This window comes from Camarhynchus parvulus, chromosome 5 (assembly GCF_901933205.1).
Source record: "Camarhynchus parvulus chromosome 5, STF_HiC, whole genome shotgun sequence".
Taxonomy (NCBI): Eukaryota; Metazoa; Chordata; class Aves; order Passeriformes; family Thraupidae; genus Camarhynchus; species Camarhynchus parvulus.
The window spans coordinates 33,256,345-33,283,862 of record NC_044575.1 but is presented as its reverse complement, the minus strand read 5'-3'; the positions used below and the strand labels follow the sequence as shown (position 1 = coordinate 33,283,862).

Genomic DNA, 27,518 nt, shown 5'->3' with positions numbered 1-27,518 from the left:
CCTGTGCCAGGAACACTAGATCAGGTTGCCTTATCCAACCTGGCTTTGAACAAGTATGGATCATCCACAGATTCCCTGGTCAACCTCTTCTGGTGCCTCACCACCATAACAGTAAGGCTTCCTCCTAATATCTAATCTACCTGTTCCAGTTTAAAAACCTCTTCCCTTGTCCAGTCACTACTCTACTTGATAAAAAATCTGTCCCAATATTTCCGATAGGCCCCCTTTAAGTGATGGAAGTCTGCTCTACAGTTTCCAAGAAGTTTTCCTGTCTCTAGAATAAACAATGCCAATTCTCTCAGCCTATCTTCATAGGAGAGGTGCATCCAGTCACTGATCATCTTTGTGGACCTATTCTGGATCTTCTCCAGCAGATCCAGATGTCTCTCCTATCTTGAGAGTCCCAGAGGTAGATGCAGCACTGCAGGTGGAGTCTCACTAGAGCAGAGAGACAGAATCACTTCTCATCCTCCTAGACACACTTCTTCTAGTGCAGCCTAGGGTGCAGTTTGCTCTCTGGCCTGCATGTGCACATTGCTGGATTGTATCCAGTTCTTAATCCACCAATACGCTCAGATTCTTCCTTCCTGAAGAAACTTTCATTGGTTCCTTAAAAACCCTGTCCCTTCTGAGAAGCCTTTCTTTTCTTTATCATCTGTTGAAGAAAAAAGTCTCTCACCTAGATGAATCCTACTAAGCTGTGGAATGAGAAAATTAAAGTTTTAATTTAAACCAAAAATAAGTAGCTTCATAGAACACAGTGTCTTTTCATCTAGTTAGAAACTTCTCATGAACACTTTTCACTTGTGAACAGAGGTGAAAAATCACACCAGTTATCATCCTGCAATGTATAGCAAGATATGCAGAGGTCTTCACAACTTGCAAGAACTAAAAAAAGCTATTTAGTTCTGTATGTTGAATCCAATGGCAAAAGTTTAGTATTCCATAAAAATATGTGCCCTTTATCCTGTCCCTCATGTGCTTAATTCTGCTGCCAGATTGCTAGTTTTATTTTCTGTTTTATTTCAGCAGTGTTGAATACAATCTCAATATTTATGCAAAATTTGTCTATGAATGCAGTCAACTTTGTAGCTGTTTATTACCACTTCTGTGCTTCAAAAGTGGAATGAGACTAGAATATTTTGTTGAGGGATGAACAGCATCATTCAACTTCACATAAATTTTCAGTAGTGTTTTGGTTCTTCAGAAAATTCTTAAGTTCTCTCATACCTTCTGATGGCTTTGCAGTTTTGGTGTATATTTCTGTATCCCAAAGTATCCCAGAATGAAGAGGTAACCTTCTCTTCTAGAATGAATCTTAAACTCGTATCTTATAGGATTTCTCATGGCTGTGCCTTGTTACATACTTCGGTTTACTGTTATTTCTATGTAACAGCACCAGATCTGATGTGTTACTGTGGCAAGTTTTGAGAACGAGGAGGTCCTCATTCTGTTTTGTGCCTTTTACTGTAATAGTAATTCTAAATTGTTCATTTCATCCAGAGTTGCTCTGGTGATCCAAATGGAACCTGGAGGCTTTCTTCAAGCTTCTTATCCCTTCTTGTCTTGGACAAAACATGAGATAATCTTTCTTCATGATCATACTTAACCATACTTATTTCCTTTCTCAAAGTCAGGTTCCCAAGGGTTCATAAATACAGATGAGTTACCTCTTAGTCTTTTTGAATTTCCCTATGCCCTGTCTCTTCCACTCAAAAGCAAAACCAAATGCAGGGACTGAAATATAATCAAAATTTATTTTATTCGTTCTTTACAGAAATGAAAAGGTAGGAAAAAAAAAAGTCACTGACATCATCAAAGTAGCCTTTTTGCAGTCTGAATTATAAGCAAATTACTAATCCTTGATTATTTCTTTATCCAAATTATATTTTTTGAAATGTGTTATATATTTATATAGTCATCTCCAAGATAAGAATCTTTTGGCAGAGTTACAGATTAAAAGAGATCAGAGCAGATGTGAAGAAGACTGTTTAGCAAAGCAGCAGTCTTTTATCTCTGATAGTGTTGAAAGTCTAATAAGTCAGTAGGTTGTGCAGTGGGGCCTCACAGTTCTCTCTGTTTCTCATTTTAACTGCAGAAGGTCTTAAACTGTTTAATACAATTTTTTTCAAAGATAACACCTTTTCCTAAAATGTTGACTTAAGCAAATTAGTTTTATCACAGTAATTTCAGCGAATAAAAACACCAATATTAATATATGCAGGACTGAAACTCAGTTTTAGGTTAGTCTTAATAGTTATTTATTGCAGGTAATGTTGTTACCAAGATCTCCTTTGTTTGGCAAGCTTTGTAGAGAGAAACTAGAAAATGGTAAACTGTAAATACAGTCACCTTCACATTTAAATTATGTTCTTTCTATGCTTTCATGTCTGTAACCCTGTTTCAAATAATATTTTCTGCCTTTTCTTTCTAGTCCTAACTATATAAATATACTAGTAAGTACTGAGAGTTAATTGTCTCAGTACAGTTTTAATATTTATTATCCATGGTGTAAGTATTGAAATTTCTGTAGTGTAAAAATGTATATAAGGGTGTCATAGTAATCAAAAGAGGACTCAGAGACCTTTTGAAGCACCATGCAGATGGACTGAATGTAATCTATATTGCCATGGTGTAGCTATATCTTAACTTTATTAATCAAAAAATATCAAGAATGGAAGTGTGATGATTTGACCATGATTTTCTGCACACCCTTTAGTGTATTGTGCTCCCTGAGAGAAGTCTCCCACAGTATGGTAGGTGCTTGGGCACAAAGTAGTAGTATTTTCTTGGACTTTCTGAAGATGCTACAACTCAAATATGACTAAAACAGAATTTTATTTCTAAAATTAGGCTCCTTTTAAAATATTTAAAATCTGTTTTCTCAAATCTGTTCTAGAAGGGTAAAGTTGGAACAAAAATACTGTAACCTGTAACTCATTGTATCATAAGTAGTAGGAAAGGTGATAGTGTTTAAGAAAACAGAGAACTTTAATTTCATCATGGCTTAGATTATACTATTCAAGAAACACTTTAAAAAACACTCTGCAAGTTTTAGAAGTAGTGTGTGGTAGAAATTCTAACTTTTTTTTTCTATATCAGTAGTCAACCTGCAATTTCAGGAAATCCTCAATTGCCGTATGGAAATAGCAGACTCAAAAATTGAAATTTGTAATGTAAATTCATCTTACAATTTCTAACCTGTTTATACATCTCATTGTCAGAAATCTAACTACTAAATTTGAATGCTTGCCTCATGCAAAATATTTGCCAATTTTAAAGCATTCTATGCTGCATAATAAGTCAGAATATTGAGCTCTATCCAACTTTCTAATTTAAGGAGCAATTTTGCTTAAAAGTTTCTGCAAAGCAAGTGAGACTGTATTATACTTAACAGCCAGTGAAAATTCAATACAAACTCCAAATGCCTGTTTCTGGTGGGGACTTTTTAATGTTTGAAAAATCATTTTGTGTTATTTTGATATGAGAAAAATAAATAGGTGTGTCTTCAGAATTCTCTGGAAGCTTGAAAAGAGACTAATTCTTACAAAACACTGTCAATTATTTTATATATATGTATGTGTATGTGTGTGTATATACATATATATATAAAACTAAAAGTAGTTATGTCAGTAAACAGTGTAAGAGAGATCAAGCCTCAAATACAAACAACCTGATATACAAAGGAAAAAAGCACAAAAAAACCAAGACAAAATAACTATGTTCAGTATTTAGTATTTTTTTTAATAAAAGGTACTTCTCATAGTCGATTCTTGTTCATTAATACAGTCTTTGCTTTTAAATTTATTAATCTCTTTTTTTCCATTGTATTTTAAGCAGGCTTTTGCTCAAATAAATAATGAAATGCTTCAACATAGTAGATGTTATAGTTCAACAGCCACTTGAAATGATTATCACCACTCTTTTTTTCATCACGGCTATATATTTCTGTGCTTTTGGAAGATTGATATAAAATTGAGATGCTTCCAGTTTCTTAAATCATCTGTGGTATCAGTGATTGTCATTATCCAGTGTTGAAGTGTTCTACATATTTCGCTATAAATCCTCTAGTTAAGTTTAATAACGACTGTGAAGAACAAACTTTTTTTCCTTTTAATAAGCAACCTAGCATACCAAAACAACATACAGTACCATATATGATGGTTAGCAGTGGTGTTGATAACACACATTATCAGTTTTCTGAAATATTATAGTCAAAATATATTAGAATATTTTTTTCTTTTGGGGATTGCAGGATGGAAGTTTAATACTTAGCTATAATAAAGGAAACCTATTGGGACAATAAACAATTCTCCATTCTTTTTGGTTGGGATTTTTGTTTTGTTTTGTTTTGGGTTTTTCTTTTTTTGTATTTTTTCCTGTTTTGCCTTAAATGATAAAAATCAGTTCATTGCAATTTCAGACTTTGGTAAGAGAAATACTGCATCATCTCACTAAAATCAGAAGTATAATTCTATACCTGAACAAGCTTAGCCATGTCCCACTGTGGAATCAGACACATCTTTTGCTAAATAATTCTAGCCCCTCACAAATGGACCCTTCATGATGGTCCCATGTTTGGTACATAAAGACATGGGAGAATCCTTTATAATTGCTTTGATTTTTACAATGTAGGGTGCCTGCTGAGCAATAGCAATTTGCCAGCTGCATGTTTTTATAAGGTCCTATACATGATAGTATTTTCTACATATCCATCATAAAAGAGTCCTAGTTGATGCTTAAACTGTTTTTATGTTTTTACTGCTTTACAATGAGTACCAAGTTGGAAGCACAAAATAGGGATCTGTTTCTTAAGGTTTTATTTTTCCTGTTTTGACTGCCTGTTTATGTACAAACTATGAAAAATGGATCTTCATACTGTTTAACATACATCTAAAATATTTGTGTGTGCATATGTACAAGCCCATATTTTGCTAATACACAACTTTATGCATTCACAGTGTCCCAGCTTTCTCATATGCATTAAGAGTTTTAGTGCAAAAGTATGTATACCTATTTTATGAGGGACTGTCAATGATTGTAAGTAACAGAACTGCTGAAAGTGTGAAATTTTGCTTTATTTATTTCTAAATAGTTTTGGTTAGTAACTATATGAGCATATGATAAATTCCATTGTATAGCACTTTAACACTTATTTCTTGACATAAAAATAGTGTAATTTTTGATATATTATAATATTTATATATTGCAAAGATGTCACAAACATGCTTTGAATAAGTATTGTATGTTATGTTTTGAAATTTGGAATTTTACTTTTTTACTACATTTATAAAAAGAATAGAGAGTTTTTCTGTCACGATCTAATACTTTTAAGAGAAATGTGTATATAAAATTTTTAAACAGAGCAGTGCTTTTTTAATATGTTCAAGAATTAATGTTAAGCATCTGTATATTATTTAGAAAAGATGATCAATAAATATGACTCTTAATTCTTTTTTGTGTTTATTTTGAACACAGAACTATAATAAGCTGTTGACCTTTGCTCAACTAAATGAACATTTTTAACACTAATCATAAATATTTTGTAGTTATTTGTTATGAAGGTATTAGTTGCATGTTCATCCATCATGAGATTGATGCTTACATTTTTTCACCTGCTTCCAGATTAAAAAAGATCAATGAATATTTTAGCAGTTAGAATATAGCCAGAAAGGCAGTAGCTTCAGCGTAACTGTTGTAAGGTTTGGAATACAGTTTGCTGGCTATAAGTCCTTACTATACAATGGTGCTGTACAAAAGTGCCAGAGTAGATGTCTCTTAACTTCTTTCAGACATTGGCCCTGTTTGTTCATAGACTGATAACTGTTTCTAGTGTGCTCATTGAACTTGCTGGAATTTTTGTTTACTTATAGTCTTCATTTTCCCCAAGAGGAGGAGAGAGGAAAGAATATATTCCTCATGTGGTCAGCATATTTTTGAGTATTTATGTGAGTTCACCATCTTGATTTCAAGTCATGAATTTGTTTTTACATGCATAAGCATGCATATTTACATGCATTATTTATCCAATTGACTTTAAATTCCATTAAGTTCCAATGAGTAGGAGAAAGATTTTTGTCTTAGGCATTTTTTATTTCTTTTAATTTTCTAGTTATGTTATTTTGTTGGTTTATTTATTTTTTTAACTGTTCAGTCTAAGGCTTGTAAAGGTTGATTTGCTCCTGAACTGCTTTGTTCCCAGACATTGCCATCTTCCCCAACTACCACCAAGTCCTCTCCATCTGATCCCATGACCACCTCCAGAGCCAATCAGGTACAGTATCATCCTACCATCTACACCATACTTTTCACGGGTGACAGCTTGCAAACTGGAGAAAAAGATATGGTGGGTTAAGGATTTATTCGTTCATTCACATATATACACCCATAACCATAGATATCTAACTCTTGTTAGAAATTGGTAAAGTAAATGGAAAATATTTTGCTTTTAATTTATTTTGGTGGGCTTCGTTAAAATCTCTGATGAAAACAAAGTATCTTTTAAAATAGTTGGGTTGCTTTGTTTTTTCCATTTGATAAATTGCAAGGATACAAAACTGGTGTGTTTGCAGACAAAGTAACTCTTGGTTTGTATATGTTTGTGTATATATGCACACACGTATTTTCTTCCTGGATCAGTTTTAAATTATAATAGAATTATCTCTAAACCCATGCTTAAATAGCTGGAATTCAACCCAGCAATGGCAAACAGACTTCTTTATTGCAGAATTTTGAAATGTGTCTGTGGACAGTAACATAGGGGCATTATTTAAATATAAAAGTATTTTAAATGAAAATTTATTGATGAGGAATGAAGTAAAATTAAATCTCTCTGAAAACTTGCTAAACACATCTAAGTAAGTTTAATTCGTATTGTATTTTTAAATGCATAAACTGTCCTTTTAGCAGCATGTTAATTCTACTAATTTATTTTTGTTTTAACTGGAAAAGTCTGTGTCCAGTTGATTGTATCCCCAAATTATCGTTATCTTTGTCTTCCCTATAAAAATTGTAAAAAATTACTACATACCATGCTTTTTAGAACTTATTCATGCTTAAAAAATACCTTTTTTATTTTTGATGTACTGCTAAACTTAATGTACTTTGTGTTCAAATAATGTATTTAGTATATGCTAAGAGTTCCCACAGTCTGTTTCAGTTAGCTGAATGTTGCTATCAGATCTTGCATAAATAACAGCAAATATGAGAAAAGTTTACTTCACAAGCTAATTTCCCCTGAAAGTTAACACTGTTATTAATTACTAATTCTCTGATATTTTTTGAACTGCTTAGAACTTGCTGGTGTATGAACGAACAATTTCACACAAACAGAAGCGTATTAAAGCATTATACCTTTGATCAACACATGACGTTTATTGAAGGGGGTATCAAATACAGAAAGTAATGGAACTTAGGAAGAAATTGTATAGATAGAGGAACTACCAAGAAAAATATAGGTTGTGATATCCTTGACTTCAACTTGAAAGCCTTCTTCATCAGCCTGCTTCCATTCCAGCAACAGTTACTTGGCTTCATCATCATTAAATGACAAAGATGAAATCTTTGCCAACACTTAGGGATGTTTTATTATAGGCTCTGTTCAGCTTTTATTCTCTCTCTCTTAATTTTAGTATTTTGTTTATTTTAATTAGAAGGTTTTGAAAATGAGTGCAGGGATTGTTTTTTAGTGGGTTCTTACTATCTTTCTTTTGTTTCACACTTTTTTTTAGTATACGTATATCCTGATGATCATTATTTAGAGAAAAAAGAAGTGCTTTTATTTACAGGATATACAATTTGAGCATGTTAATTAGCATAGGAGAAGCACCTACTTTGCATCTGTTCTATGAATTTTATATTATTAGAATTATAGTGTAGTGTATAAACTTTAAATGACCTTTCAATAGCTAAAAATACTTATGCTTATAGAAAGTTGTTCTATGAGAATATTGTCAAGTAATATAGCTAAATTCACAAGCCATATGACATGTATGCTTTGTGTCCTGTCTGTATTCCAAATTACATATTTTAATGCATTTTGTTAATAATCTGTGTTCAAATCAGTTTTCATACAAGTAATCAAGACCTTTTTTGAACAGTATCAGAACTGTATATATGAACAAGAGTAATGAGTTCCTTAATTGACTTTTGGAACTGCTTTTATTATTAACTATTGAAACTTGTACAGGTTTATGATTATTTTATCCCTTCTCGTGTTTTCTAGTGATTTCTAGCCATTCCAGCAGGAAGCACAAAGCACATGATAAGGCAACTAAGGCCTTTCTGTTCATTCTGGTGATAAAGTGACATCACTGGCAATTGTTCCCAGGCTGTAGTGGTGATTAGCATTCAGCACCAGGGTATCCACAAGTATCTGCACTGCGGCTGTCACATGGAAATAGGTTCCAACGCAGTCACCTCAAACCTGTCTGCAGCCACATGAACACCCAACAGGAGAGTATGAGAGAACAATAGTAAATGTTTGTTTTGATATATGGCTGTGTAAGATGACTCTCAGTAGAAAAATAACCATTCAGGTATGAATTTTCTCGCAAGATGGTATGATAACACGAGAGAGCTTAGTTAACTGGATGGATGTCAGGAAAGTCAGTGTTAAGAAGATGAATTCACAGCACTCTCTGTTGTGTGCATAAGGTAGCATATTAGGCTTAAGATCATTCCATTTTATGTAATGTTTTAATCATGAGAAGATGATATTTTATGTTAAAGATTAGAAAGGTGATTAAGCAAACTTTAAGCAATACTTCATGCTGGGTTGCTGTTGAAATGAGATTTTTAAGCTGGGTTGGAGGACTCCCCCATAAGTCATTGCAATTAGAGAATTGCGAGTCTGTGCTTTGATGAGAAGAGCTGATGTGAGCCTTGTGCTATACAAGCATGTCAGTTGTGTTCCCCTGACAGAGCTTGAACAATTTCTAGACACACTTTTTAATACAAGAAGAAAATAGCACTGCCAACAGAGGTCAGAGGAAGCTAGGCAGGAAATCTGGCTTGTATTAGATCTTCCTTTTAATGACTCACTTTGCCTCCATTCAGATGAGGTCATAACTCCTTTGTATGGCAGTTTCAGCTTTTGATGAATTGTTTTTGGAAAAATCCAGTGTTCGTGAACTACTTGTTTTATGATTCTCAAGGAGAGGATAGTCTCTGAAAATGCCTTATCTAGTGGAAGAGAAGTTTCTTTAGAACTGTCATGTTTTGCATTTTACTGAGTTGTCTTGAGTGCGACAGAAACCTCTTCACTGGAAGTGTGTTTTTCTTCAGTTCTTTGTTCCAGGAAGTTATACATCTGCCAATATTATTCTTGTAAATGTCTTATTTTTTTCAGTGGAACTTCCTTGGACCTTTATTCACATTAAAAATCCATACTCTGCAAACTTCTCAAGGAAGAAGGAACCAAAGAGGCAATAGAATTAGAGGCAGTAGAATGTCCAATAACTTTTTTCCCCCCTCCTGTCTGCCTATTGCTGAAACTAACTCAATCTTTCTGTACTTTTAGACTAAAAGCTTCTGTGTTACACCCTCATGAGCTTGGTCAGCTCTGTTAATAGCCAAACACTGATAGACATATAGCTATAGTGGTGAAACTGTTCTGCTGATGCCCCTGGAGCTGGCAGAATATAGCTTTACTTTTATTTACTAGGAGGAGGAAATCAATTTGACTTCTCCAAAGTACACTTCAAGAGGTAATTTCATCTCTAAAGTGATAAATAATGCACTAAACATCATATAGAACATGCTTGCTTTTCCTCTGTAGAACCTAGGAAAGGTACAAGTTTTATTATTATTTTAACAATTGACTTTAGATATACTAGTATTTCTATAATTAAACTGTTTACATATTTTTATTCATTCACAAGATTATTTTTTTGGTTTTATCTGCCTGTGTAACTGATGTTACTCTGATTATAGAGGGAGAAACAGATAAAGCTAAGTTTTTATTTCTCCTTTGCCTATTTGATGTATACCTGTAAAGGACACTTGCATGTCTCCTTCTCCAGTCCTCCCCTTCTCCATGAAATTGGTACCACTGCTGACCTTTGCTACTGGCTTAAGAGAATAAAAGGGCCAAAGCACACATTCATACTTATTAGTGAGTCAGGAGAGTAATAGATAGGAGTCCTTTTTCCTTGCCTTACAATTTAGATAGGCTTAAGCTTAGCAATAAAATAGGATTTATCATAGCAAACTTTGAGTCATTAGCTTACTATCTAAACCTTTTTTTTTTTACTTTTTTAAAAGCACTATTTTTTCCCATGGTATTTGTATTTTTTACAATTGTACCTTCAATTTGGCTGCTTTGTTATTGCACCTGAAAATCTTCTTTTATCATTTAGTACAATGTAATATAAAATTTTTGGAGTGCAGATAGGTGTAGATTTTGTTCATTCAGTCCTCAGGTCTGCTTTTTTTGTTTCAACATTTCTATCTCATCTTGTTGCTGCAATATCTGTCATAAATAATACTTTTCAACCTTTTCACATGATGGGACTAAGCCAGGGTTCTTGGAACTGCCTGTACTCAGCAGGTAGAGCACAAACATATGGCTATTAAAATCTTGGTATTTGGAATTTGTGCTTTTGGCTCACATTGCCTCTCTATTTTATGCAAAGTCTATAGCCTGCAATGTGATATAATAGTACACATATAACTAGAGACTGGGAGATGAATTGATATTGTAATGATTGATGCATCCCATCTCCTTCTCTGACTTTAAAGAACCACCCTACCCTGTTTGCAAAATTGCTTGCAGAAGTTTGATCTTTTCATTCCTCACAGAAAGGTAGAATCTGAAAATAAAGGCAGTCTGTAAAGCATGCTGACAGCTTTTAAAGGGTTGATGAACTCCTATTTGACATATAACTTCTTGTGGGAGGTGGAGGAGGAAATAGGAAAGAAACCTTTGTTTCAGTCTTCTGTTATCATTAAGACATGGATTTTAAAAATATGTATAATAACCACCTTCAAATGATAATTTTTTAAATCAGTACTTTAATCTTAATACTGAGTTTTAATGATGATCTCAGGATACTCCATAGCCATCTTAGGTCAGTGATATATTATCTCAATTTGCCTTTGAACTTTGATATGAGGCTTATTTAAGATATAGTGTCTTGAATATTTTAACTGTAATATTAATCTATTTTTGTTTCCTTGATTTTAATGTCAATTTTTAGGGTAGTGCTGAGAAAATCTATTTTCTTTTGAGGTCTTCCACATATTGACTAATGCTGGATTGATCACTTGATCTTTCCAAATCTCAGTACTGTGTATTCAAGATCAAAGTCAATATAAAATTATTTACCATTCTTAGAAAAGTTGCTATAGAATTAAAAATGTGATATAACTTTAATTGGATTACTAAGAATATTTGCTATGGTAATTCTCTGAGATAACAATTTGACCTTTTGTCAACCAATCTGATTCATCACTGATAAATACGACCATTTCATTTACATCCAGATGATGCTGTCAGTGGTCTGCAATACAAACCTAATATTCTGTTTGAAAGAGGCTTTGTCTAATAGACAGTGTTTTTATATGGACCATGACTAAAGTATTTAGTGAACCAGCTTGTTTTAGTTTAATAAGACAGAGTTCCTTTTTTGATTACAAGGTGCCTATGGCACACTGTAGATAGCACATAATAAATAATGTTTGAATCCATATATCTTGAAAAGGCTAGGAAGAATTATTCTCCTGTTCATGTGAGAGGGATCCAGTAGAGGTTCCACTGGTTTAGATGTAACCTTTCCCGCTTCTATACAGCAGGAATCCTTCATTTCATGTCTAAACTCTAAGCAGAAGTAACCTACCCTCCACAGACTAACTGTAGACTTTCTTCTCATCCTCATGTTAATACATTACTTGTAATATATTGATTTTTTCCTTTAACCATTTTTCCAGTATTTTACAGTATCTGAGCTCAGTGCTTGTTTGCATTGTTTCCTTAGGCTATATATTTAAATTATATAAAATGTTTAAACAATTTAAAAAATCTTATATGCAAAAGAGTTTGGTGATTTTACTCTTCTTATTGTCTGTTTCAATTTTTCCCCTTGGGACAAGTATGTAGGTAATAAATTGGGTTCGTATTCCATACTCATTTCCTTTTTTCTTTCCCACTGCACAACAATTATAGGGGTCACTGTTTACTGTTCATGTCTTAAATGTAGGAGAAATGTGAGGAACTTTGCTGAGAAATGGGGACAGATGTAGATTCTCACTGCTAAGTCTCTGAAAACTACTGGCATGTCATTCATAGGATGTCATAAATGACATGCCAGTTTCAGTCCTGTAAGTAAAAATGTGATTCCATGTTTGTGCATCTTATTTGAGTTTTATGCTTGATAATAATTAGAATCAATTAGTTTCCTATTTCATTCCCCCTTCAAAAAGATATATGTTCTCAGTGTAATGAACAGAATTACTATTCTCTTCTATTAAAACTGATAAATGTCTTAAATCAAAACTTCCTCATGTTTTAAACTCTACCTGGTTGTTAGATTTTTTGGCTGTTTTCCCCCCGTAGATAAAAATCCAAAGGTAGAAAACAAAACAAAACCCCCACATATAAAAGCAAAGCTTATAAAAAAAAAGGAGAGAAAGTCTGTGTTTATGAAGACTTAGATGATTTAGAAAATATAAAAATCTTAGTGTGACTTTATGAAGCCTGCTTTTGATTCAAACAATCTATTTTTAAATCATTATTGCTTCAGTTAAGATGCTGAGATCATTACTGTTTAAAGTACACTTATGACTTTCATGGGATTTATTCACTTTAAAATATTTTGTAGTGAACATGTAAAATGATAATGCTTTTTTGGATTGTAATGCGTTCTGTTTAGACTGCTAGGGTTATCATCATCTTGTCTTGTTGCAGTTGTTTAAGAATTCAAAAAGTCCCTCACTTAAATTAAGATGTTCTTTCATTTATGAATATTTGTAGATACGATATATAGGTTTTGGCATTTTTCCATGTCCCCATACTAAGAGAAGGTCCTATCTGCCTAGGAAAAATGATCATTAAACAAAGAAAATTTGGAGAGTACACATTTTTCTCTTTGTCAAAATATCATAAAGGTTTTCAAATGTCCTTTGCCAAAGGGTGTTTAATTTCTTCATATTCTGTGTTCCTTTTTAAGTATAATTCTTTTATCAATACAAAATTAAAATGAATAGCGTGTTATAAAATTCCAAATAATATCCATGTTCACGTTCCATCCCAGATAAGCTAGAGTGAAAGTTGGCAACATATTACTCTGTGATCTAACCAAGGTTAGCTGAGACTTTGAGTTCTTAATACTCAGGTTTAGTATGGTAGATGTACTGTTTCATTCAAAACTGCTCTTGGGTGAAAAATCCAGCCATATTCTCAGGTGCGCAGGCAAAGTCACTGAGTGCCTTCTTCTCTGTTTGAACAATCCAGAGAAAACAGACCAGAGCAATTTCCAGAATGCAAATCTGGATGACTGTATTGTTATTTCTCTGCTGCATAATCAGTCAGATAAAGGTTTGACTCCAAGTTTTCAATTATTTGGAATTTAATTTAGTGGCTTTTAAGGAGTTCAGAATTTATATGATTAAGGGAGAATGTGGGAAGAAACACTGAGGCTGTAGACCTTACTGTTGCACCAGGACAGATCATTTATAGCAGACTGTCATGTAGAAAAGGCAATACCATGTTTTTCTGTCAGGTGTTAGTTGAGTGAGGCATGATTAGGCCTGGCCCTAGAGGATCCTCCTTGTTAGTTAATTGGGTTTTTTCCTGCTACCTGAAATATTTTCATTTTCACAAGCTGCTTGTAGGTACAGTGTAGCACTACACTTTGCTAGGCTAGGCAGACTGCTAGATGCATTGTCTGTCCTCTGCATGCTTTGAGAACTCATCAGATGGGGAGAAGTCATAGATACATTGAGACAAACCCACCAATTATAGTTGGTCTCTGCCTGATTTGAGTGAAAAGGGAGTGTTCTTTGTTTACAAATCATGGAAGCAGATTGATGAATTGCACTACAGAGAATAAGATGTAGAAGGTTTTTCCTTTTCCAGAGGTTAGCTGCAGCTGTTGGGACCTTTGCCTGAGGCATTGCACCCTAGATTTCAGATAGTCTATATCAAAATATATAATTGCATCTTATTCAGTAGAATTATCCCGTAGTTTTGGGCTTGTAGATATTTTCACATTTATTGATTTGGGGTTTGGTTTTGGATGTTTGGATTGGATTGGTTAGTTGATGAATTGTTTGGGGTTTTTTTCCTGAAAGAAAGTTGGACCTCCTGCAAGTAATAGCAGATATTAAGAGGCATGGTTTGCAAATAGTGGATCAATTGGACTATTGTCCCTCTAAGTCTAAGGGTTCGCTGGTCTGTGACCTGCCAGTGATTTGCATTTGAATCTTTGCAGCCTTGAAGGGTATTAGTCTGGGGTGCAGAGGGTCTGCTGCCTGTTTCATCTTCTGTTTTCTCCTGCTTCTCAAATGGCACCTTAGTGAATGCAGCCTTAGAGATCAAAGTCTTGCTGGACTATTTCCCCCCACCCCTTACATTATCAAACAATAATACACTTCTACATGATAAATTACTCATTCAAGTGAACTTACTACCTGTGATTTGGATGGGGTTAGAAAAATATGGTTGGGATTTTTTATTTCTTTAAAGCTTCTGGAAGCCTGCAAGTGCACTGAAGTGTAAATTCTTCTTTCATATTTTTAGGTAGCATAGTACATGAGCTCAGTGCTTCTCAACTTTTTGTGATTATCGTTATTGTCCACTTAACAAACTTAAAATGCAGTGAGAATTGATTGACTTTATTCTCTTAGTAATAATTATAGTAATCGTGATAATAAATTAAAAGCTGCCCCCTACCCATGAGATACTGAAATGCAGTCTCCATGTGGGCTCTTTTAAAGTGTTGCAGTTAGGGAATTAAACTGGCTTATGAAATAGATTAGACTATGATTAATGGCATTCTATAGTAAAAAGTAGTGAACCAAAATACAATACCTTAAAATCTGCAGACCTGTGTGCATGTATAATTAAGTGATACAAAAAAAAAAATAGAAATCAAGTAAAAAGATAATCATTTCCTTGCAGAAAATTTGTTCCTAAGAATAAATTTAAAGTGTTTAATAAAACTGTAAATATAGTCTAGAACCAGTATTATCACATTGTTTTACAAACAGAAGGAAAGAGTTGTTTGTTGAAGACGTTTCACAGGTTGTATTTCACTTGTATACCAGCAATTAAGGCTGTTTTATAGAAATTTCTGTGTAATTATGTCATAAGTAATTAGATAATAAATGATACACATTACATTACCAGAAAAGACTCATTGGCTGTACAAAATCTGTTTGTGTACTGTTGGTTTGTCTTTACTGCATGCAATTTCAAGGTAAACTGTAAGTTACACTTGCCTGGCATTAATAGGAACTCAGATGAATCAGGGTAAGAAAAGGAGACTGCAGCTTTGTTAGGATGAAATTTATGTTTTGAAAACAGAATTTAAGTGATATTAGAATAATTAATAATGCATTTATGCATTTATTATACATGTGCAAAGGATCACATTGAGTATTTGTTAAATAGAAAAAAGGGACAAATATATTGGGAAATCAAAAAGGATTAGTAAAGCTATTAATTTCCTCGCCTCCATCTCATTTTTGAGACAGCTCTTCCATTTTTTAATTTTTTTTCTTTTCACATTTTTCAGTATCTTTCCCTAAAAATAAATTGTCAGTTGTTCAAGCAGAAAAATATGTATACATTGTGCATAGTAGTTGAGATCAGGGCAAGATTTAGGTGCAAATTATTTTTCATTGTATCTTTAACAAGAGATATTTAAATCAAATTTACTTAGATGCTGCCTTCAAATTTACTCTGTGTAAAGTATTTTTCCATGTTAATGCGCACATAGTATTACACATTTGTAATATAAGTATAAAAACATGTAATGTAAATGTGTAAATACAGCCATATTTGTGCCCCACAGCCTTAGTTTGCATGAGGAGTAATTTTTTTCCCATGTGAACATTTCTGTGAGATCGCTGTCTATGCAAAATTATGAATAGGTACCAGTTATCTATATTCAAGTATTGCCTATGCCTAGTGCTTGTCTATAGATAGTTTGCCTTAATGAAATTTTTCTCCCATTGTATGTTAAACATAACCCAGAGCACAGATGTAGGGAAACAATATGGTTTGCAAATACATGGTTTAACAAGAAACATATGCAGTTTTCCTACTGAGCTGTGTATGTATGATCTAAATCCAGGATCTTCCCATTTAATAAGGACTATGCAATTGTACCTTCACCTGTCTCTTGTAATTATAGGGAATTTTTAAAAGCTGAGTTGACTTTGATAAGTGACCTAAGTTAGTTTCGTAACTGACCTAAGTTATCTTGGTTAAACACATATAAGTTTACAAGAGTTAACCAAGACGTAGATAGATGTATAAACTAAAGATATGAATCAGCTGGGGTGAATGTTAACTTCTAAGCTGGCCAGCCACAGCTTAATTGCAGTTAATGATATATTTCCTGAGACCTACAGCTTGATTTTATCTTATTCTCTTCTCTGATCCTTCTTAGAGACATATTGTCAGGCTCTGAGAGGAAGGTTTTGAATTGAATTGTCAGAAGGCTCTATTAGCATTAGAGAGCTATGGAGTCCTGTAGCACTGCTTATTAAATTTGGAAACATCACAGAATCTCAAAATCAATTAGGTTGGACAAGATTTCTGTCATCATCAAGTCCAACCAGTGATGTAACACCATCTTGTCTACCAGACCTTGACACTAAGTGCCACCTCCAGTCATTTCTTGAACACCTCCAGGGACAGTGACTGCACCACCTCCCTGCACTGTTTATTCCAATGTTTAATTACTCTTTCTGTGAAGAAATTCCTTCTCATGTCCAGCCTGAACTTCCCCTGGCAAAGCTTGAGGCCATTTCCTCTTGTCCTGTCCCCAGCTGCCTGGGAGAAGAGGCTGAACTCCCACCTCACTACAAGCCTCTTTCAGGGAGTTGTAGAGAGCAGTAAGGTCTCCCCTGAGCTTCCATTTCTCTGGACTTCCTCAGCTGCTCCATGTGGGACTTACTCTCCAGACACTTCACCAGCTTTGTTGCTCTTCTCTGCACATACTCTTAAAGTGAGGGACCCAGAGCTGAGCACAATACTTGTGTGTGGCCACCTATCCATCCACCCATTAGGGAAACCACACTAAGAAAACTATGTCCTTTTTGTAATCAAAATTTCTAATAATTATTATTTTTCATGACCTAGAGAGACATGGTTATATAAATGTTTTCTGTTTAACTGTCCTCCCTTTCTTATTTGAAAACAATTTTCAAACAACATCTAAGAGAGTATCCCTGAGACTTTCATTGAGTAGTTCTTGCTACACAAAATCCTATTTTATTAGTTAAGAACTAATTAATACAGGAACTATCAAGCTTCTGCTGCTGGTCATCTAATGCAAAGCCAGGGGTTCAAAGTAACCATAACCCTTGGTGCTGTTAATTTGTTAGTTCATCTAGATAGACCAGGTACATTTCACAGAAGCCAGATTGCCCTCTCCATCATCTTTATTCCACCATATTTATTTTACGTCTATTGGTTGATGATAGAATAAGTTTTATCTTTCATTTTACGCCAATTTTGTGATCTTGAAGTAAAAGTGCATGTGCAAAACTGGTGTCAGGTTATGCCAAGATGCACCATTAAAAATGCCCTGTCCAGTCTTTTCTTACCTCTACATATGTAACTTAATACAGACTGGATATGGAAGATACTTCTCAGACCAAAGTTATATTATTTAGATTACATAATATTGTTAAGAGCAGAAATCTAGTTTCCAAGAAAGGTTGGAGAGTCCCTTGAAATAATTTTGTAACAGAGTGTGGGTTTTGTTCCTAGATTTTGGAATGAGAACATCATTCATTTGTTCTGTGCATCCAACTTATTTTTGACATGATTGCAGCTGGGAGATTCTAAGACATGATGGACCTGGAAGGAAGTGGGGGCTCCACTCATTGTGTCTGTAGAGAGTGCAAATATGTGCATGTCTTTGTGCATGAGGTTTTTTTTTCTTATTGGTTTTAAAATAAGCTGAATTGCAAAAATATGATTTAAAGAGGCACTTGTGATTGAGTAGCTTCTGTACTCTCTGCCTGAGCTGAAACTCTTCACTAGATACTCAGTGCAAGAGGACTGCTCCTACTTACAAGTAAATCAAGTATTAGGCATTCTTATATAGCAGCATATATTTATAGTACAGTACTGTGTGTGCATATAAAAGTATCTATAGTAGTGATATATATTCAGATATTTGCTTAATTTATTTACTTTCTGTGAGTTTTTCTATTAAATCATATGTCTGTGGGAATGGTGAGAAGGTCTTTTGTTATTTTGTTTCACGGTGTTTTTTGGCTTTTTTTAATTGTTGTGTTTAGTTAGTATGTTTAAAATATTCCTCCTCTTAGAAGCTATTTGGCTCTACCATCTTATCATGTGTTTATATCTAAAGCAAAATGGATGTTTTCAGAAAAAAAACTCCTAAGAAAAACTGTATTTATACAGTTTTTAGGAAAACATTTTGTCATTAGCTTTCTGCCATTTTTCCTTTTTAATTTTTTTTTAGTGAAAAACACCATGAAGCTATACAGAACTGTTTGTAGGGGAAAACAAGAGTAAATATGCTCTTACTTTCATAGACCTGAGACATTAATAGTGTTACCACAAGGGTTTTAATTCATGTGTGTCTCCCCTTCCTCTCCATGGAGAACAGAGTAATTACTCCAGAATTTTAATTACAAATAGTGTAGGAGGGGATGTTAGGGTTTAGTATCATTATTTTACTTTATGGTCATGCAAACTCAAAGGTGTTCATTTAGACAAAACACATTCAGCTAGTTACACTTTCTTTTACCGTCTTCTTTCAAAATCTATCATTTTTTCAATTCCACAGATTGTCACTTAAAACTTTAATTTTCAGAATATCAGAATATGATAACTGTGATAGCAAAATTGGGGACTATTTGTGAGCATGAAAATATTAAATATAGAAATAGTGTATTTTAAGAAAGGGACTAAAGACTATCATATTTTCTGAGCACTTTACCTGCTTCCTTTGGGAATTGCAAACCTGTTGATATGAGTGACCATAAAGTTCCTCTTGCTGATGATCAAATTCTCTCTTTTGATCTCACAAAAGGATCACAAAGAGCTTTGAGCAAGAAAGAAATACCCCTTTTTAAATGGTCATAATAAATCCTTGTTTTCCATAGAATTGAAATGGTTCTGGTGATTCACCTTGATTCTACATCTTTCAAAAGAGAGGTCTCCTGCAGAGGATATATAGTTGATAACTTAAGTTTTGTTCAGAATTGCCAAATGATTCCTGAATTATTGTGATATGTATCTTGTAAAAATCAACTGTGGCAAAGATCCTCTGAAAACAAACTAAAACTCTTAGTCTTCTTTCGTCCTGTCAGTCCTATAGATAGATTAATTAATTTTAAAATGTGGTTTCCAGAGACTGATTTTCAGTATTCTTACCAGTAATGCTGAAACACGATTTCATACTTGGATTTAAATCCAAAATTAATTTAGAAAATATTTAACATGCTGTTAAAATAATGTGATCTGGCCAGCAATGTCAAAACATAAAAATCTCAATGTATTTCTAATATCCAGCGTTTAGTTTTTCCAAGGTTTCAAGTTTTAGTCAGTTTCAATGAAAAATGTTGTTGACAGTGAAATGGCAAGTCCCTTAGCACATTTCTATTGGCTGTTCTTTCCTCTGAATTTAATTAAATGACATAACTAATGCATATAATTTTCTGCATTGATTCTTTTAGAAGAACATAATTGTGTATTCTAGCCATATTTATCCAAGTTTATACTGAAAACAGGGCACTGTTGATAGTTGTGATGCTTTGTAATGTTAACAGTGTATCTTCATCTTGAAAACTCATACTCAATTCAAATGGTTATTTTAAAATGGTGTTAGTTTTCTCTTAGACTTGCGGGTACATGGCCATTAAAAAACATTTTAAAAAATTAAAATAAAAAAAAAGGAAGCATCAGTCTTCTGGGCGTCAATTGAAAATTGATTCCTAGGTTATAGGTTGTCCAAGATTTGTTATCAACATCTTAGCAAATCTCTTTTATGTGTTAGCCATAGGATTTCTTCCAATGATTACTTCTCATCAAGTGCAAATTTTCTAGTTAAAATACAGCATGTCATTCAGAGTAAGTTTATGGCTGATCTGCTACTGGGGAGTACCTGTAAAGCTCATGCATGCTGACTTTAAAGGATTCTATGGAGGAGGGCAGAAATGTCCTATTTATTTATGTATTTGTCTTCTGAAGCTTTGTCAGGAAGCAGCCAGTGCAATGCTTCTTTGGACAATGAGTTTTTAGCTATGAGGAGCCAAACATCTACGGATCTATGACTGGGAAAGCATAAAAAAAGGGATGCACCCACTCTGTCAAGATTGATTAACTTTTGAAACCGGAGTGGCTTTTATGAGTTCATAAGTTAGATCCTGTCTAATGTAAAACTGTGGGAGTTTTAGTGATACCATCAGTGAAGCATATTTAGTTTTAAAATAATATACATTATCTATATTTTATGTCAATTAGTTTATATTGAGAAGAGTTTCTTTCAGCAATTCCAATAATGAAATTATGTTATATAGTTTCTTTCAGTTAGAAGTATCCCAAATTGCTATACTTAATTCATGCATTTTCTAAACCCCTCGTTGTCTCTGTGAAGTATTGGCAGGTATTCCACCTGCAACAAATTATATAAGAAATATTAAAAAAAAAAGGAAAATCTGAGACGAGGGAGGGGAAAATCTGGTGATTTTAAAGAGAGAATAGGGTTAACATTTGATCTTCACTGAAGATTTTAGACAATACTGGACAGAACTGTTAGTATTGATGCTTTCTGTCTTTTTAAAAATGTTTCATCTGAACAATGGCACAGCCAATATGGATATCTAATTTTCTATGTATACTGCGTTCTCTGCAACTGAGTAAAAATCTATTAATTTTTTCTCTTGTGTAATTTAGTATGTAACTGGCTCATTTTTTATTTTTTTAATTATAAAAAAGTGAAAAGTATAAATGAAGCTTCTCAAAATGCATTACACTTCTTTGCAAATGTAATTTGGAGCTCATGAAACATTAATGCATTAAATGTGGAATGTTGTTTTTATGCTACTGAGAAAAAAATTAGAAAAGTTAAGTTTCTTCTCTATGTTATTAAAACTATGTATCATAGAGAATTCATGGAGGAGTTGGTTTACTCCATTTGCACAGTTTTGAATCATATTTTCTTGAGGGGTACTTATGAAACTATTCAGATTTTTATGTGTGTATATGTGTGTAATAATTTTTAATAATACTTTCTTCAGAACTAGATAATCTTATAAAATCAGCCACCTGTATAACCAACATTGTTTTAGCAATTATTCTTTCAGCGTACACAACTTGACTATGCGCACATTCTGCTTTTGAGAGAAGCCTTTCTATTTATGAGTTAGAGCCTACACACACTGGTGACAGAAGGGCAACTAAAACAGGCAGCAGAGAATATTTTTCTTGTTTCTTTAAACATGATTTGCTAGTTTCTTGCTGTGAGAAATTTGCATTCCAAATTACATCTTTAGTTAAAAGCATGAAAGAAAAATCTTAATGTTCATACTTTAAAGTGGGCAGAATTGTAATTAGGTAGTTACTAAAAGAAGTGGGAGTGACTTTTTTAAGTGCCTCAAAGTGTCAAGGTTTAATATCAAATGCTAATTGAAAAATAGTATTGATTTAAGCCAAAAGAGCAATTTGTGCAAAACATCCTTACACAGTTTTATCTCTAGTAAATATTTCTCCTGCTTAGTTCTGACTTTCTAAGCCTTGTGGTTTCAGATGTAAATTGTTCCCGGGTATTTAAGTTGAAGTTGAGTTTCTATTGCATGACAGTTTTTGTGACTAAAATGGAATTAAAAATGTAACCTCCGCTGAGAGAAGAGGTCTAAGAACTGGAGAAAAATAAACACTTGTGGTGAACAGTAGTGTCAGTATCAGACCAAAATCCTCCTGCAGTGTACCAGCAGATAAAATCAAACATCTTAGAATATCTATTTGCTCTGTCAATTTTTTGTATTTGTAATAATCTATGGTGATTTGAGACAAAACTCAGAGTTGCAATATTTTTTCAATGGATTAAGTTAACCTTGAATTGTCTTGAAAGAAACTGTAATTATGAGGTCAGAAATAACACAAAGAGGCAACATGGTGAAGTAGCAAAATTATATTCATCTTGGAATAATTGCAGGCAACATTTATGAAGGGAATACTACAAGTATATGTACTGCTTGTGATGAGAAGAAAATCATATTAACATAAACATGACTAGAAAAAGAAAAAGTGCATTACGTTGAGGAACAAAGTAGCAGCTAATCTCCTTCTGTAATCCATTGCACTTGTTCACACAGTATTTCAGCTCTAGACATTCTTTTGCAGAAAGAGAGAAATCGAGTTGGAATGACATTTACAGAATTTAAACATGGTCAGGAAAGATGATAATTTATTGGTCTAGGTTTATTTACCTGATGATCTAGCTAAATTTACAAAGAATTGCTTTGCTTTTTATGGATATGTGCCTATTTTTGTAAATAAGTATCAAGCAGATTATCAGAAAAATGTTTTTAAAAGATGTCTCTATTCCTTCTAAGAATTTTCCCTGAAGCCAAAATGTATAATCTGGAACTGAGCAACCAGGAATTTGTTCAGGACACCTCTGAAAAAGTAAATTCATGTTTCAGCATGTGCATGAATACAGTATGGAACCCAGTCCAGAGATACTGAAAATATTGAGAGAAATTCCAGTAGCTTCCTTAAGGCTATGAATATGCAGTAAGTAGAGATTTGCTGTGTAAGGCTACTGTTGGAAGCTGAGCCCAAGTCTGACATGAGCAAACATCTGTCCAGAGCAACCTTGCATGGCTGCCTGCTGTATAGGTGGAATGACTCATGACCTTTCAGTAGCTTGTGCTGCCTTGAACTTGTGGCTCTTGCTGGCAGCGTGGCCAGGGGCTTCCCAGGAGTTGCGTGATAGAACAGAGCATGGCTGTGAATTCTAAGTGCATGCAGGCATCACCTTGCCTGTAATGAACTTAGTTGTCTTTCTGCTTGATTTCAGTAGAACTTCTCTCACATCTTCAGTTGATCCTGATTTTCTCCCAGATTTTTGTTATAGTGCCACTTCACTTTAGGATGGATTGTATGGGACTACTCACAAGCCTAGTGTAGCACTGTATTTATCTTGCCACCAAAAATTTCCTAGGTCATCCTACTCCTCACTGACTGCTCTCTACAGGAATTGGTGTGTTCAGAACACCTTCTCACCAAGTCTAAGCCTGTAGTCATATGAGCAGCTAAAATAGCATGAAATTTTCAGACGTAGAATCCAGAGACCAGAGGGAGTTTTAAAGAGTTTAAAACTACTGAGGAGCAAGAAGACAGAAAAAAAAAGAAAAGAAAAAATATGAAATAGAATGTAGCAATTTACGGTTTTAAGGAAGTGCAGTTATTTGCTTTAGAGATAAAATATAGAATTGTGACAAATTAGGATGAATTTGTTAGATTAGATGGAATCTTTTCTGTAAAGTGTTTTTCTGTTAAGAAAAAATAAACCAGTATTAGACAAGTAGTTGAAAGATTTAATAGAAGGAGAAAGAGCAATTGTCACAAGAAATTCATGGAATGAGTTATAATTACACTGTTGAAAATAAAAGAGGAAAAAGGAAACCTGAATAATATATAAAATGATCCTTGGTTCATTAATCTCTGTGCAATCTCTTAGAAACACTTCACGGAAGTGGAATAAACAGAGCCTGATGCATTTAAATATTTCCACTATTGAATTGTTTGGTTTGTTTTTTGCAAGTTTTGATGCTATTTTGTATAATCAGTAATATTTCTCTTCTGGTGTAATTTAGTGTAGGCATGTGTCATGCCACCATGTCAAACTTGAAACTTAAAACCATGTTTTTCAACCTTCTTAACATACAGTTACTCTAATTGGTGTAACAGCCATATCAAGTGCTAATTCTTGCTATCTAGCCTACATTTCATCCTTCCACTAAATTTATCAGTCAGACCTTGTATTAGCTGGGTGGCATGTATGGTGTGCGTTTGTGATTGCCATCCCCCCAGTTCTAGAGACTGTGAGAAATGGTAATATAACCAGACCAAATATTGTCAGAGAGAAGGAGGACAAAGAAATAAAGCAGTAGAAAAGTGAAAGGGTGGAATGGGTGAAACTTTGATATGGCTTGTTGGAGGTCTCTACATGAGAGGAGTGGGAATGAGAATTGGCAGGACATGGGTAGTAGTGCAGATTTGGTCATGGTTCGTCTTCCCATGAAACTATTTAGCATTTATTCATGTGCATTCGTAGCTGCTCAGTGCACATTATCTCACTGCAGCACTGGGGAGGATGACAGTGGCAGAGCATAATCACCAAACATCTGGCATTCCACAGTAGATGCTGTTCTGCTCACTTAACTTAGCCAGGACTTTCAGTTTGGTAAATCAGAGGACTTGCAGGCAATTCTGACATGATATATGAATGCAGCATGGGCTTATGCAAGTGGATTGTCAATAAATGGGAAAGGTTTAGGGAATTAGCTGATACAGGGTTTAGGAGTCTAGGATTTACGTGAGCTACTCATGGTGAGTTAAAAGCAGTTTGAAGTGTGTCTCTGGACACAGTGGTTGAGATCCCTAAAGTACCAGGCCTCTTCCTCTGAAGGGCAGAGTTGCATCAAATCTCTGCAGATTGCATTGGGAACTGAGGGCAGCAAACTGCTCTTCAGTTGGAGCCCTTCTTACAGCCCACGTTTCTTTGACTTTTGTCAAGGCTTTTAAAGACACAGTCTTGTTTCACTGAAAATGTATGCAGGGAAATTACTTTGTTTCTATTATATTTGTTATAGTTGGATGACTTTTGGAGGAAGAAGTATTATATTTTTTGAGCCTGATTTTGAACTTTCTTATGCTAATGGAAATACGATGAGAGTGATGCCTGTGGAAGTAATTAATTTGCTTTGTGAGCAAGAAAATGTCATAATCCTTAGTTTTTATGAAACTTATTTGACATGAAATAAAGGTTGAGTTACTTCCCTTTTTTCTTCCTATAACATTTAAACAAAATAAATTACACGTGTTCTTATTTTTATGCATATGTAAGCATATGTTCATAATTGCTTTAGATAATCAATCTCCTTTTTGCAGCACAAGTTTGGCTATAGCCAGGAGCATACACACAAACCTGGAAACCTAATCTTCCTGCGTAGTGAAAGATACCTTTATTGGATAGCTCAGAGCACTTATTTTGGGTAGCAGTTTCTCACTTCTGCATCCAAATCAGTTTCTGAACCCGTTATCTGTAAAAGGAAAATAAGGGCACTGTCCAATTTCCTTGACAGACAAGGAGTTAAGTACTTTTTTCAAAAATGGTGGTCACATAGGTAACAAAACCAAACAGATAATATTTGATTTTTCATTTTCTGAATTGTTTTGTATCATTTTATACCTTTTAACTTAGTGACCGTATGGATTTTAGGCTTCAACAGGAAAGAAAAAAAAAGTTGCATTATTTATTTTCTACCAGCACCTAGACTGCTGTGATCTATCTAATACTTTAGATACTGTGTTATTATACAGCGCAACAAATGTTTGCCATAAATACTTGATATTCCAATATACAAACAAGGAAAAGATTTAGTGAGTAAAAGAAATAGATGGAGATTTCCAAACTGGTAGCAAGATTAGTCTTCCTAATTAAAAAAATCTTAAACATATTTTGCTGTTAAAAATAATTACTAAATTTTTAAATGAAATTTTAAATTAGCTGTCCCAGATACAAGAATGTTACAGCTGAATATCTCATAATAATACAAATGTTGCTCTTCATTTCGAGAAGAGCAGGATTGCTTATGTTTTAAGTAAAATGAGTACAGATGTATTTATGTTTTATTCAAACTGAATTTTCACTGGAATGTAATGATTTTTTTAATGTAAAATAGAGGCATACTGTCTAATTATTTAATACATATATGTTTTTAAAAGATGTCCTGTATGTAAATTATGTGAAATATTCACCATGGCAGGGGTTGTATTTGAAAGAGTATTATCGGTATCTTCCTAAACTAATACCATTTTAAAAGTTGCAAATAAAAGAAACAATAGTCTGTTTCTAAATCAGATATTTGGAAAAAGGTATCTTTATTTCTGAAACAGACAAACATATATTAATCCAGCACATGAAATTTTATGGTTTTTTTTCAAAATGCATCATAATATTTATGTTGTTTGTAATGCTAAATACAAAACCATGTCTGGGCAAGGTGGGAGTGGGTCAGTAAGAAGAAGGAGATAATTCTTTATCTCTCCTCTGATTAGACAGATAATTTTGCCCAATAACTAGAGCTGTTAGTGGTAACCTAATGAACATTTCTGTGTCAAGTGAGAAAAGTACCAGTTTCTCATTCCGAAAATCTTTTTTTTAATTTTGTGGCTGAATTAAGCCATTGCTTTATTTTACTATGCCCATCCTTAAGAAAAATCCCAGCTATGTAACAGAGAACTGGATTTTCATATGTTGCATATGTAATTGTAATATTACAGGTGCAACAATACTGCCCTGGCATTAAATATCCTATTTACATCTGAAATCACATGTATGGTTTTGAGAGTGTATTTTTGTACTTTCTTATGTTTTTAGAGTTCTTTCACCTAAATTTACATAGGCACTTATGCCAGACTTGATCAGAACTGTGCATATTGCTTATTGACATCTCCCACGGAACCTTTTAGTGTGTCTTAAACCAGTGGAGGCAAGTAAATGTTTTCTGTAGTATGCAGCACAAAACCATAATAATGAGAGCTGTGCAGTGCTGCATTTTTGGAGTGTTACCAAAAAAAAAAAAACCAAACAAATAAAACAAAACCACCAAAAACAAAACAAACCCAAACCCAAAAACAATCTGGACAATTCTTCAAGTTAGCAATTACTTAATGTGGTTTATATCTAGAAGTGAAATATCTAATAAAAATTAAGAGTTGTTTCTTTCTTTTTATGATGGGAATACTTAAAAAGATTACTTTAAAATTACCAAATACCTTGATCTACATTTAAAATTACTTGGAGATGTCCTGACTTAAAACTAAGTCTGCCGAAAAATATATATAAAACCTGTCATTATGTATTTAAGTGTATATACAGTGATTTTTTTTATAGGTTTATTTAATATATGGGTGGACAAAATTTTTCTTCAATACCCTTCTTTCACATTACCTTTAGAATAATTCAGCAGCTGATCATTTTTTATTTATTCTATAGAACATGTTCTGTTTTGATGCCAATGAAATTCTGAATTAAAAATTACATATATAATTTAAAACAATCCAGTGCAAAATACAG

At 33.7% G+C, this 27,518-nt stretch overlaps 1 protein-coding gene across 5 annotated transcripts in view; it reads left to right on the top strand.

Moving 5' to 3' along the window:
* Positions 1 to 27,518, top strand: part of NOVA1 (NOVA alternative splicing regulator 1) — a 138,664-nt gene that overhangs the window by 106,666 nt on the left and 4,480 nt on the right. For all 5 annotated transcript variants that reach the window (XM_030948565.1, XM_030948564.1, XM_030948568.1 and 2 more), the window contains one exon: positions 6,203 to 6,274. In XM_030948565.1, coding sequence (XP_030804425.1) covers positions 6,203 to 6,274 — 72 coding nt within the window. The remainder of the gene's footprint in view (positions 1 to 6,202; positions 6,275 to 27,518) is intronic.